The sequence below is a fragment of the Squalius cephalus genome, assembly GCF_949319135.1.
Source record: "Squalius cephalus genome assembly, chromosome: 24".
NCBI lineage: Eukaryota > Metazoa > Chordata > Actinopteri > Cypriniformes > Leuciscidae > Squalius > Squalius cephalus.
The window spans coordinates 4,068,088-4,082,729 of record NC_137145.1 but is presented as its reverse complement, the minus strand read 5'-3'; the positions used below and the strand labels follow the sequence as shown (position 1 = coordinate 4,082,729).

The window sequence follows — 14,642 nt, the reverse complement described above, 5'->3', positions numbered from 1 at the left end:
TTGAATATCATTTAGTGCTCCAGCTTTGTAGCTGTAAAAGCAACAATGGATAATTCACCTCAGATCTTGAAATTAAACAAATGGGAACAAGAACGTTAAAACTGTGAACAAACAAGTGTATTCTTTGACAAAGATTGTTTTAGTAACTCAGTAGCCTATGTATTTTTTAAATGGTGTAATATTTGTGAATTTGATTATGTAGCTACTTATCCATTTTCTTGCGAGTGCCGTCAAGATTACTCTCTATTCTCTAACCGATTGTTAAGTCTGACGTCACGCGTGGCGTTTAGCCTTTTCCGGGTCCAAGCGCTCCGCTCGTCCAGAAATAACAATGGCGGAACCTGTAAATTTATTTACGATCACGTCCTTCTTTAGTGAGGCACCCTTACCTGTTTTTTACTTTTTAATCTGATTTCTGCAAGCAAATATGCAGAAACAAATGTATGTACAATATAAAGGAATAGTTCACTCAAAAATGAAAATTAGCCCATGATTTACTCACCCTGAACCATCCTAAGTGTATATGACATTCTTCTTTCAGACGAATACAATCGGAGTTATATTAAAAATGTCCTGGATGTATTATAGAAATGAGAAACGTTAGCAGATTATCATACTTAAACTGGTCTAATGGTTTTTCTCGCTACGTACACACATCTTCGTGCTTCAGCTTGTCATTGACTATTGCCAAAGCTAATGTTAGCTAGTTAGCCTTAGCTAGCTAGTTTCATCTTAACTAGGCGGCACAGAACATTGCCTGACAACCGAAACATGATGCAAGATTTGGGTTTATAGCAACAAACAACATATAAAACACATAGGGCCCTATTTTAACGATCTGAAACGCAAGTATCAAGCGCAAAACGCAAGTAACTTTGTGGGCGGGTCTTGGGCGCTGTTGCTATTATACCGGCGGGATAAATGACTCTTGCGCCCGATGCAAATCTAAAATGGGTTGGTCTGAAGTAGCTTCATTATTCATAGGTGTGGTTTGGGCGTAACGTGAAATAAACCAATCAGAGCATCATCTCACATTCCCTTTAAGAGCAGACGCGCTTGTTCTATTGCAGATTCCTATTATAGCGGCGGATTTGCCAGGCGCACGCCAGGAGCGGTTCACAGCCGAGGAGACCGACGTTCTCGTCAGGGCCGTTGGGGATGGAGAAACACACCCAAATTAACTTCGGTTAAACAGGCGTATGATAATTTGGGTAAATGTGTAAGCTAGATGTATGCTTTTATAATAAACTATCTATCTATCTATCTATCTATCTATCTATCTATCGTAATAATGTATGATTTGCAAAAATGAAAACCGCTGCTTCTGTGTAGATGAGAGAATCAAAGTGTATGCGCATTGTGCACACGCCACATTGTTTATGGCCAAGCATGCGCCCTTAAAATATCATATGAATAATATGCGCAACGCGCCACTGACTTTAAACTAGTTTTTTCGGTCAGTGGCGGAATTGTTTTCTAAACCTGCAAAATAGCACCAGGGAACGTTTGCGCCGGAACACGCCTCCTCTTTGCGCTGAACCGCCCCGGGAGCGCAAGTGTATTTCTTAGTTAACCGACATGCGTCTGTGGAGGGAAAAGTCCGCTGTGCGCGGGTGCAAAATAGGAATGATACATGCGTCGGTGTACAAAGTCAATTGCGCTGGGTGCAAGATAGGGCCCATAGACTACATAAGCCTTTTTCTCAAAGCACTGGTTTTGCTTTGGCGCCAGTGGGTGCTAACGTTAGCACCCACTGGCGCCAAAGTTTCTTCATTCGTTTAAGATTTGTAACTTACCTTATCAGCTGCAGCCATTTCCTCTTCTCTTTCTCGTCACAGGGAAAGCGGTAAAATGACAGCTGAATGTCACTTGTTTTTTTTAACTCTGGTCTGTGCAAACAACACGGGACACAGCACTGCGGCATTGTAAAAACACTAGCGAAAGCGGTAGGTAGGTAGAGAGGACCCGGACTCTGGACCCGGAAACAGTATTATCGGAAAGTGGTAACGTCACGACTTAACAACCAGGCTATGCACTTGCCGCGAGACTCCGCCCACACGCTGTTCTGATTGGCTGTGATTTTCGATTGACGTTGTGGCGTCTCACAGTCGCGTCGCGTCTAGTGTGGACAGACACAGTGCCTGTCGCTGGAAACTCATCGCATCGCGTGTAGTTAGGACACGGTGTGACGCTAATAATGCCAAGGTCATGGCTTCGATATGTCTAAAAAAATAGAAATAGTTCTAGTTGTTTAATTGAAGTTTTAAAAGTAATATATATGGATGCGTTTCAGTAATGAGAATTTGGAGTTCATAATATAATATTCTTTTTGCCCGCTGGACCATTAAACAGCTGATAAAAATCCCACAGATGAACAAAGCAAAAGATGATAGAAACCGCATTACAAAACACTAAAAATCATGCAGAAACACCACTTTCATTTCCCTCGCAAAATGTAAAATCCACTTTGACTGCTACTAGATGAGCACTATCTGTCTGGCGTTCATCCGAACCCTATAAAATCCATGTCCTCTGGGTCTGTGTCTAGATTTTTATTACACCCCTCCGCCACATGGTCCCTGTCTATTACGCAACTCTTTAACTGCATAAAAGAGCTGTTAAATTCCTGGACGTAATGGGCTCGTGTGATGGATGAGAATAGAGTATGTGAAGACCTTACAGCGCCCTGCCACTTGTTCCTTTATAATGACAAATCCTTTGGCTGGAAGAGCTCAATTAACCTCTCGTTATATTCTGACTGGTTTGGGCGCCTGTTGAGGCGGCTCATGTTGGACGTGAACTCGGAGGAAGTTTGTTTCAAAGAAGCCGATGGAAAAAACAATGGCGTCTGAGATCTGAGCTGTGGGCTGCTGGAATAGTTCAAGCTAAAATTGTGATTTGCTCGCCAGCATGTTATTTCCTTCATGTGGCAAAAACTGTTATTTTCCATATCGAGGTTGTGCACCATTCAGAGATGGAGTGAAAATGCCTTTTAAATTACAGTTCTCTTCCTGGATTTGAAGAAACGGTCTGCAGAATTGCACTTTGAATTTGAATCTAAGGATATAGAATTAAACTGAATTGAAATTCAAAGAAATGCATGTTGCTGTAAGTATTAATTGGAAAAGCAAATCAACACAAACTTCGAATGTTGACTTGACAAAGCTTTGTTTGAGAAAGGTTTACAAATATTTGGGGTCAGAAAGAAGTCTCTTCTGCTCACCAAGGCTGTGTTTGTGTGTTTAAAAATACAGTAAAAACAGTAATATTGTTAAATATTATTACAATTTTAAATAACTGTTTTCTATTGTAATATATTATAGAATGTAATTTATTCCTGTGATCAAAGCTGAATTTTCAGCATCATTACTCCAGTCTTCAGTGTCACATGATCCTTCAGAAATCATTCTAATATGATGATTTGCTGCTTAAGAAATATTTCTGATTATTGTCATCAATGTTGAAAACAATTGTGATGCTTCATATTTTTGTGGAAACAGTTTTTTAGGATTCTTTGATGAATAGAAAGTTCAAAAGAACAGCGTTTATTTGAAATAGAAACATTATACATTTTTTGTAATCTTTTGTAAGATTAAAAATATCACTTTCGATTGAATTTAATGAATAAAAGTATAAAAAAAATTTTTTTTTTTAAATCGTACAGACCCCAAACATGTTGTTATATTAATAAGGCTGCTGTCACTTTAAGACCTGACGCACAGATTTCAGTTTTCTTTCTCAACTGTTTACCTTCACTTAAAACATAACTAACTGTGTTTACATGAATTCTCGCCAACACCGGCATTTTTTAATGATATTATTTTGTATGTATTTGACTGTTTAAGCACAATAACCAGCGAAGATATCAATTTAGTACTGAGATGTGGCTTTATGAGCACAAAATCTGTGGGAATGAGTAAAATTATGCACAATATATGCAACCCCATATTAACAATATACATTGTGTGAGAGTGAGAGTGAGTGAGAGAGTGAGTGAGGGAGTGAGTGAGTGAGAGAGAGAGAGAGTGAGAGTGAGTGAGAGTGAGTGAGTGAGAGAGAGTGAGAGAGAGAGAGAGTGAGACTGAGTGAGAGAGTGAGAGAGAGTGAGAGTGAGAGAGTGAGTGAGAGTGAGAGAGAGAGTGAGAGAGAGTGAGTGAGTGCAGTGAGTGAGAGACGGGTTTATGTGTCAAGATAAGAGAGAGAGAAAGTGCTGCTGGTATCGTGTTTCTATTCTGCAGAAAATGAGTATTGGAAGTGGTTCAGATATTTCAGTATCGATATGTCTCGATTTTTTTTTTTTTTTTTTTTGACAACAATGCATTGCACTTAGTTTATTATTTCACATGCCTTTTTAAAAGACTACAATCGTATATATTATATATAAAATTCAACCTGCCAAAGTGTCTAATAGGAGTGACTGCGTTACACGCCACTGCTGAAATACACCCGCATTTGGCAGGTTGGCAGGTGTTAATGTCAAGCCCTGAATATAGTGTATATTGAATATAGAACTTTCACTTTCATATATGAAAAAGAGCAGCATGAACATTCATCTATACATCCCCACTTGTGTTCCATAGAAGAAATAAAGTGTTTGTAGTGACATGAGTGTGAGTAAATAATGACAGAATCTTCATTTCTGGCTGAAAAAACCCTTTAATAACGATTGAGATGATGACTCGCGTGCGCTTGCTTCTACATTTTCAAAAGCATCTCACTTCAGTGTCATATTTCCCACACAGACGCTCCAGCAGTGTGTTTTTCTGTAGCTCACCCTGAGCGTCAGCTGTGCCGCGCGTGCACTGAATAATAAAGAGGTCTTAGCACATCATCAGCGTTTTTGGAGAGTTTTTTTGTCATTAGAAAGTGCTTCATGACAGAAGGTGCCGATCTTTCTCAGCCGCGAGGGGTCTTCATTCAGATGTGCTGAAATCCTACAGATGGAGCGGCGGGAGCCTGAAGTTCTGCCGAGTCTTCAACATATGTGAAGAAACTAAGATGTGGAAACTAGATTTAATTAGGAATTGGTAGGAAGAACGATTGTTCCTTTGTCTCACAAAGAGGAACTGTCATGTCTACGTCATATATCACTCCAAAATCAAATAAAAAATAGGATATTTAGCTTACAAATATTACACTCTACTAAAAAAAAAAAAAACATAATTTATTCAAATAAAAAACGAGGTAATTTTATTACGACAAAATAGAGCTATGATCCGCACTCATCTTTTTAATTAAATAAGATGTACGTTTCAGCTCACAGGCATTTTTCAGTGTGTTAAATCCACTCCATCCGCTATTTAAACAATGAATTATATTGACGTAATCAAGATTAGTCAGTTAAACATCTGAGGTTTTTCTAAATAACTCAACGTCAACTTCAATTAACAATTATCCACAGAGAGCATAATCTTTTTAACCATGTTAATCACACCCACCTGTAATTTACATGAAACACATATCCTAGTGAAAAAAACATACAAAAATCTATTTATAATACATTTATTCCATGCTAAGTATACTACAAATCCATTAACATTTTTACTGTGAACCACATCAAATACATAGCAGTGAAAGACCTAATGATTGAAGTCATCAGAAATACACCTTCATTAATCAGCATCGATCTTCACAGTTAGAATGTTTCATTTATTTGAGAACATTTGTACAAACCATGTATTCATCCAATTATCTCTCCATTTAATTATAGGAAAACAGAAAAATCGGATTCCTCATTCATGCTGTTTGGAGCCAGTGATTTCAATTTATAAATCTATAATGCTTCTCGTTTTAATAATTTTTTATTTATGTACAAGATCGAGCATCATGTTTGTTTTCTTTATTTTGCGAAAAGCACAACATTTAGTTTTTCCTGTGAGCGTGCCCAAAAGTAGACAGTTTATAATGATGTATAACACTTGTCTGTAAGACAAAAATCGACTGGGTTATTTGAGTCTCTTTCGCACTGATAAGAAACGAAGCGACGTGGCGTGACCGTTATTGTTATTTTCTTGTTTATTACTGTGAAGCTGTGTTTATATAAAGGTGACTTGTCTTGATTTGACCTAGTCTCAGCTTCAGAAAGCACATCCATGGAATATCTGATGCATATGGCACACAAAATGGCAAACGTTGGGAGTTTTGAAGTTTCTGGGAGACGTGTGTGTCACGTTCTTTAATGGTTCGCCCATCGTGATGCCAAAATCCCCTTATGGAAGAAGAAAGCTGTTGTGTTTATATCTGTGACAATGAGTGCTTATCAGGATCAACTAAACGCTGCATTTTCAAAAGTATGTGAAGTTTGGGAAGTATGGGACGTCAACTTTAGATTTCCATGCCCCAAAACATGAATTGAAACAAAACAAACTGTGATTATTTGCTTTACATGTCGGTCAGATGTGGTCTTGGCCGGTTCAAGGCCAATGAAAGCTGCAAGACCAGTCTATAGGTCTATAGGTCTAGCTACGCGAAACAAGACTTCACCTGACTTGTACAAAAGACTTGTTCATCCCATTGGTTTCTGGGAGAAGCAGTTGATATCCTTAAGAGATTTGGGGCCCATTTTAAAGATCTAAGCACATGGTATAAAGCGGACGGCGCAAGTTCACGTAGGGTGTGTATGAATCCACTTTTACGTCGCTAGTTTAACGTCTGGAAAAATGGTCGGCACACCCGGCGCATGGTCTAAAAGGGTTGTCCCCATTCTCTTAATGAGTAATGGGTGTGTTTTGGGATTTACGTGTGTTAAACCAATCAGAGTCTCATCTCCCATTCCCTTTAAATGCCAGTTGCACTCGCGCCATGGCGGATTCGCTATTTACATGACAGAATTTGATAGTGGAAAGACCGAACGCGTCTCCAGAGCGCAAACGGATCTGCTCGTGAGCGAGGTAAAAGTGCGCAAGCAGAACATCTACGGGACAAGCCGGATTCACCATATCTTTTTGTACACAATAATAATCTTTTACATTGTAATTTATTTTAAATATTTGGCATGTGTGTGTGCTGTCCCTGTGTGTTTAATAAGCAGAGTGTACGCGCGTTGTGGACCCGCCTATAGGCGCACATTACTAACGCGCTCTTTAAATAACAAAAAATAATAACATTACGCCATTGACTTTAGACCAGGGTTCAGTCGGCCAATGGCTCAGTCTATTTCTGTTCCTCAAAATAGCAATGCGCCAGAACACACACCTCGTTTTCAGACCAGCAGCCCATGGGCGCTCAAATGGGCGCAAATGCATTTGCTATTTAAACAACGTGGCGCAGGACGTGAAAATGAAAACTGCGTCGGGCTGAAACTAGCAAAACACACTTGCGTCGCGTTTGCCGCTGTATTGCGCCGGGTGTAAGATGTGACCTTGATGTGAGAGTTTTCTCTCCTATGGGTTTTTAGCTCTATTTATGAGGGTGTTCATCAGCGAGATGCTCACCTCACACAAGGCAGCTGATAGATGTTTTATCATTCATTCTTATCATCATTGAAAGTTTTAGCCGTTTAGAGAACAGCGTGTTGTTTTTGGATTATTCTCAAACCCTCAAACATCATCTGCCACTCTCAACAGATTCCTTCATCATGATTCCTTTTGGAACGGTTCTCATGTCTCATTCGTCTTTCGAACGAAATGTCAATCTGCTAGTATGATGATGAACATCAATCAAATGTGTTTCTCTTTCCAGCTCCGAATCAAGTGGTCTTCTCGTTCGACGTGGGAAACGGTCCCTTCGAGGTGAGGGTTGAGACGCCCGGCGCTCTGAACGACAACCGCTGGCATCATGTGAGAGCCGAGCGCAACGTGAAGGAAGCCTCGCTGTACGTGGACCACCATCCCGCGGCCCTTCAGAAAGCTCCCGCTGATGGACACATTCATCTGCAGCTCAACAGCCAGTTATTTGTGGGTAGGAAGAACATTTATCAGAAAAATGATGTCTCTTCACCCTGTGTGCTGTTCAGAAATCAGATCGCTGTTATCATTGTTTTGGACGGCCATTATTTGTCCATTTTGTGTCAATCTCACGAAGAACAACATGTCCAGATCATATAACACTCCAAATTAAAAAAAAAATAGAGGAAATTTTAGTTATAAATATTTACCCCTAAAAATGTTGGGTTGCAAATGTTGCTTACAAATATTTTCCATTTTTATTATTTCTATTTTTACATTTCTATTTCAGTGTTATTTTAGTATTATTTACATACTACCAACAATGGATTCATTTTAATTTGAAAGTTATAGTAATTTGGTCATTTTTATTAGGTTTTTTTTTTTTTTTAAATAATGTTAATTTATTTTTATTTCAGTTTTACTTATAGTAATTTTAGTACTTCAATTTAAACTTTTTTTCTGCTTCAGTTTTCATCTAATATTTGTTTGTTTTTTCAGCTATTTGAATTACCCAAAATTATTTTAATGGATTATTATAATTGAGTGATAATAATGTATTATTTAAAGGTATTCATACATAATTGTAGTATTTGTTTTACAGCCTTTATAATGAAGAAAGAAAAATTGTATTATAGTATTTTTCACTATAAAGAGTAATTAAGAATAATTAGAATTATAACAAATATAAAACATCTGGATGCATTATAATAAGAAGAATTTGTAAGTAAATGTCCTGAAAATATTATTTAAAAAAATGAATAATGCAAAAAGTCCTAATGGTTCTAAAAACAGGCTTAATTTTCTTTATGCAAAATATAATTTCCTATTTTTTCTTTTGATTTTTGGTGTGAAAATATGGACCTGAAATATGAGGTTTCATCAGTAGCCAACGCTGTGAAGTTTTCTGTGAAGTTAGATTTGTTGACCTTGACCGAGCTCCTGGCAAATTTGAAAGCTGTCTCTCTGTTGGAGGAACTCAGCAGGAATGAGTTTTCCAGTAAGTGTTGAGAAAGTAGTGTCATTATAGATCAATCTTTAGTTCTTTTGTACAGCACTCAACGGCAATTGGATCCGGAGGTTCCCATGACTGTTCATGGGTATGAAGAACTCCATTTCAACCAGTTTATAATGCAGGTCTGAGGTCTTCTGGGTAAAACATGTCAGTCGTTGTACTGGAGGAGACGTTTTCAGTATCGCTTATATTATGTTCAGGACATTACATGGCAAAGAAAGCTATTTTTATCAAGATATCAGCTTTGAGAGGCTGCCACAGACACAAGACACAGAACTTAATGGAGATCTCAGGTATGATTCACCTCAAGTATCACCAATAGGAGAAATACAAATAATAAGCTATGAAATAATGTGGATTACAGCTCAGATAATTGAATAAGAAATCTAGAGAGTTTATATTGAGATCTAAAAATTCAACAGTCTTTTTCAGCTTTTTTTAATTATTGAAAATGATTTTTAATATTTTTAGTTTCAGTCAACAATAAAAACGCTGTTTTATTTTATATTATTTATATATTTGATGCATATTTTAGGACCATTAAGTTATATTTTTTTGCATTTTGATATTATTTTAGTGAAAATTAACCACATTTACTCAATATATTCTTTGCTGTAATTTGACATAAACCTCATTCTTGTTATTATATAGCAAAAATCATAATAAAAATTCATACATCATTGTAGTTATTCAATGTTATACTGCGAGTAGTTATACTGCCTTAAGTTTACTTAAGTGGTTTGAGTAAAAAAAAAACCCATTGTATTATAGTTTCATATGATTTTTTCCCATATTCTCCATTGTTGCAGCTCCTCTCTTCCCAGTCTGTCAGTAACGCTCTGTTTAGTTCCTGTCTCTATGAAGCCCGTCCTTCTGAAAAGCACACTGTGCTCTGATTGGTCGGCTGGATCAGTGTGTTGTGATTGGTCAAGCACTTCTAGCGTGTTTGGGAAATGTCCTGCCCCTTACCATAACCGCCAGTTTAACACACTAACTAACTCAACCAGGCCCCGCCCCTTTATTCTGCGTATGAATTATTTAAATGAGGAATATTGTGACGTGTTTGTTCCTACAAGACTACAATGGAGGCGTTCAGGGAGTTCAGAAACACTGACACTGATATAGAGAAGAACTCCCGCTTGAGGGACTTTGTGCTTTTTTTTGTCTTAAACAGCAAAATTACACACTAAAGAAGGTTGAAAATGTAAAAAGCATTAAAAAAAAAAACGTATAATGTGGAGGACTTAAAACTTTCCAATTGCTCTCAATGTACTCTGATTTCTGTCCAAGAACATTGAGATATTGAAGGGACCTAATACACATTTGCCTTTGTCTCGTATTTCATCACTGGTATGTCAAAACTTTTAACAGCATTTCAAACTTTGCTTTGAATATTTCACAGATGATTATACAGCACAGCTGGCACAGCGAGGTGTTCGCTCAAACGAATTAGCACTAAAACGCTAAGCACTAATGTATGCAGAGCGCATTATTTCTGTATTTATAGCTTGTCATCTGCAGGAACAGAATGCAAAAAAAAACACAATTTTCCTCCAAAAGCAATTACCATATCAAGGACAAAACCACAGTGAAAGACTGACAGCAGAAAATGACAGAAGATTCAACACATCAGTGGGGGAAAAGGGGTCAGCGATCGTTTGTTTTGAACGGGCGGCTCAAGTTCAGACTCAAACCCTTGACAACACTCGCAAAGGTTGCGCTGTCTGTGCGATAAAAGCCGTCTTTTTCCTGTAACTCTGCTGTCATCATCCTGTCTTTTAAATGGCTTTGTGACAGCTGTGTGTTTTCGAGGACTGGAGAACGACTGTGCTTGTGTCCGGTTGTGTTTTCAGGAGGAACCGCTTCCAGGCAGAAAGGATTTCTCGGCTGCATTCGTTCGCTGAAGCTGAACGGGAAGACGCTGGATTTGGAGGAGAGGGCAGAGATCACGCCCGGAGTGACGCCGGGATGTCCCGGACACTGCAGCAGTTACGGGGACCTGTGCCAGAATCACGGCGCCTGTGTGGAGAATTACAACGGCTTCACCTGCGACTGCAGTCTCTCACCCTTCACTGGAACCTTCTGTCATAAAGGTACACAAAACAAATGTGTTAACCCTAACAGCTGGGCTGTATATCAATATTTGTCAAATCTTCAACGGCGATAATGAACTCAAAGGTCATTGCACAAATATTTTACTTAAAGGGGTGGTATAATGCCCTTATTACAAGATGTAAAATAAGTCTTTGATGTCCCCAGAGTGTGTGTGTGAAGTTTTAGCTCAAAATACCCCACAGATATTTTTATATAGCATGTTAAAATTGTCACTTTTTAAGGGTGAGCAAAAACGCACCGTTTTTGTGTCTGTTCCTTTAAATGCAAATGAGCTGCTGCTCCCGGCACAGGGGGCGGAGCTTCAACAGCTTGCACTTAAACAGACATGCACTAAAAATTTCAAAAACTTTTAGTCTTTTATGTTCAAACCGGATTCAGACAATGATGGAGAGACTCAAGAAGAAGTGACAACATGTAGAAGCAACAGGACATTTCTGAATGGTTAATTGATGAATTTATGCAGCTGATGTGTAGTTATCTTCTAGTCATTGATTAGCATATTCTGTCATGATAATCTATCAATCGTGTTCAGGGGGCGGGGTTTATGTAAATTTTAGGGTTAGTGATGTCACTAACCCTGGAGGAATGTTGTGTAGTCTCTACCAGCAGTTTGTTGTAGTCCTTAAAAAGCGATTTCTTTAAAAGCAAATATCTCCCTTTGCTTTGAACTTTGAGCGTCGTAACTTTGCAGATGTTGTTTATGCTCAAACAGCAACATTACACACTAACTAAAGCTAGAAAAGTCAAATCATAATCAACCACCCCTTTAAAAAAAAGTTACGGTGACCGGGAGGGGACATGTTCGGTTCACTTTTGGTTCACAGTTTTGTCGTGGCCACAACATATAAACTCGTGGGAACGTGATATTAAGTCGTGGGCATGAGATCGTATGTTGAGCGAACAACATCCGTTTCTCGTGGCTACGAGTTTTATAACATGTGGGAACCGAATCTTCACACTTCACTCCTTTTACCCCGGTCATAATTTACTTTTTTATTTGTCCATTTAAGTTTCTCATAATTTGTTTTTGTTTATTGCCTTAAACGGGACTTTATTCGTGACCCGAGCAAATTTCCGACGAAGAAGCCCATTCAACTTAAGAATGCGCTTCACGTGTCTTTCACTTTTGTACCCATGTCTTAATGCCAGAGACTGCACTATATCTTTATATGACATTCCTAATTCAAAGTAAAATGTTATTTCATCAGTCATCTCCATCTCCGACTGCTGTATATGTACAGTATTGACCGGTGTGGTTCCCTCAACATAACTCGTGGCCACGAGAAATAGATGTCGTTCTCTCAAAATATGAAGTCGTGGCCACAAGAAAAATATATCGTTCCCTCAACATATGATCTCGAGGCCACGACTTTACATCGCGTGGCCACGACATGATGTCGTTACCTCAACAAAATGATCTCGTGGCCACGATTTATTATCACATTCCCACGACTTAATATGACTTTCCCACGGATTAATATCTCGTGGCAACAACATATTATCACGTTCCCACGAGTTTATACAGTATGTTGTGGCCATGTTTAGTTTTCATCTTTAGTTTAATTTTAGTAATTTTTTTATATTTTTATTTTATTTTTTGTTTTAGTAATTTTCGTATGTGCTTTGTCATTTTATTAGTTTTTATTTTTTAAATATTCTTTTTATTTCAGTTTTAGTTTTAGTCATTTTAGTACTTCAGCTTAAACTTATTTCAGTTAGTTTCCAAGGCACTATTTCTAATTTTCATTTTATTTTTTATTTTGTTTTTCATCTAATATTTTTATTTATTTCAGCATTTCGATTACCAAAAATGAATTTAGTTTCCGTTTTAGTTAGCAATAACAACAATTCACCAATTCATTTGATAAAATCTATCATAAAATACACAATAAAAGTTCAATTTAACTTGAAGAAATTATGACAGAAATATATTACTATTGTATGGTACAATTATATTTTTCAAGATATTATTATTATTTTAAGGAATATTATACAATTAAGATATTTTTCATCCATTTTTAATTACAAATATAACTTACAAGTTGTGTTGTGCTGCACTTTATTTGACAAAATAATAAAAACACTGTTGTATAAAAATGTTAAGTAAAAAATTGGGTTGAAAATGAATTGCTATATTTTCATTTGATTACATTTGAAAACATTGATTAAATTCATTGAACATTGATTAAATTTATGATATATATATATGTGTATATATTATATATTAACAAGTTATGTTTACATTCATACTTGAGGTCTAACAAACATGTAAAATTAAATGAATAACAAATTATTTGGGAAAAAAAATGTTGGGCCAAATTGCCAAGTTAATGTAAATATAGCACAGTGATGATAGTTCTGTATAAATATAATCCTAATCCAGGTGTGTTTGACCTCACTTCCAGATGTTTCTGCCTTCTTCAAACCCGGAACTTCCGTCACGTACACGTTTAAAGAGCCGTACGAGCTGAACAGGAACATTAGTGCGCTGTCGTCCTCCATCTACTCTGATTTAACACTGAGAGGAGAGAACATTTCGCTGAGCTTCAGGACGAGCCAAGCGCCAGCGCTGCTTCTTTACGTCAACTCGTACTACAGAGAATACCTCGCCGTCCTGCTCAACAGAAACGGTCTGAAACTCTCTAATCTTCCTCTCTGGTTTGGTTCCATGCACCCTAAGCACATTCATTTGGATTAGCATGAGTCTGGGAATCTCTGAAGACACCGGGATGTCAGCCACAGTAAATTACTTTGTATATTGTCAGAAATCCTCCATAAAGGGAAATGGCACGTCGCATGCCGGCGGGGGATTTATTCCCTCCTGAGACCTCGACGCTTTCATGACTGCATGTAAACATGCGTCTGTGATCTCGCGTGCCAGAGATGTTTTTAAGGCTCTCCTTGTCCAATTCTCAGAGGGAATTTTCTCGAAAGCTCTCGTCTTTTAAAAAGTTCCCCAACTTTCATCCAGAACTGCACCCGGATATCAGAGACACGTCTTATAGGGTTTCCTAAATCTACCAAAATATTTTGCACAGACAATAAATATAGAACATAACCATTGTAGTCTGATTAATAGATTCTTTTGAGCCAATTCTTCTAATGAATCATATGCAAAAAGACTCATGAAGTTTATTTGAATCAGTCTTGCACTTTCCTAACCAAGCATAATGCAAAAAAACTTTTTTTCATGTAAAAATAATATTTTTCCTTCGCTGTGAGTTTACAGAATTGAATGTGACAAGATAAACAGGCTGCGAGCCACTAAATAATGCAAAGACAATACATTTACTACACATCTTTCTATTGCATCTTCTTTGCAAAACATTGTAGTCCAAGTAAAAGATTATTTTGAGCCAATTCTTTTAATGATGTTGCCTTGGCAACTAACTGAAATAATTAAAGCTAAAATTAAATATTTATAAGAAAACTAATAAAATTGACAAAATGTAGATCTGAAACTATTAAAATTAATTTTCTTTATCGTTTATTTTGCTTTCTGATCGTTTAAATAATGCTGAAATGAAATAAAATATAATAATTAGATGAAACTTAAAAATATCTTAAACAAAAATGTGAAAAGTTACTTACCAAAACTGAAATAAAACAAAAGCTAATAGAAGCACATG

At 37.3% G+C, this 14,642-nt stretch overlaps 1 protein-coding gene across 2 annotated transcripts in view; it reads left to right on the top strand.

Moving 5' to 3' along the window:
- cntnap3 (contactin associated protein family member 3) overlaps positions 1-14,642 on the top strand; it is a 133,721-nt gene that overhangs the window by 103,875 nt on the left and 15,204 nt on the right. For both annotated transcript variants that reach the window (XM_079861207.1, XM_079861208.1), the window contains exons 17-19: positions 7,681-7,899; positions 10,752-10,991; positions 13,419-13,643. In XM_079861207.1, the coding sequence (XP_079717333.1) occupies positions 7,681-7,899; positions 10,752-10,991; positions 13,419-13,643 (684 nt within the window). The remainder of the gene's footprint in view (positions 1-7,680; positions 7,900-10,751; positions 10,992-13,418; positions 13,644-14,642) is intronic.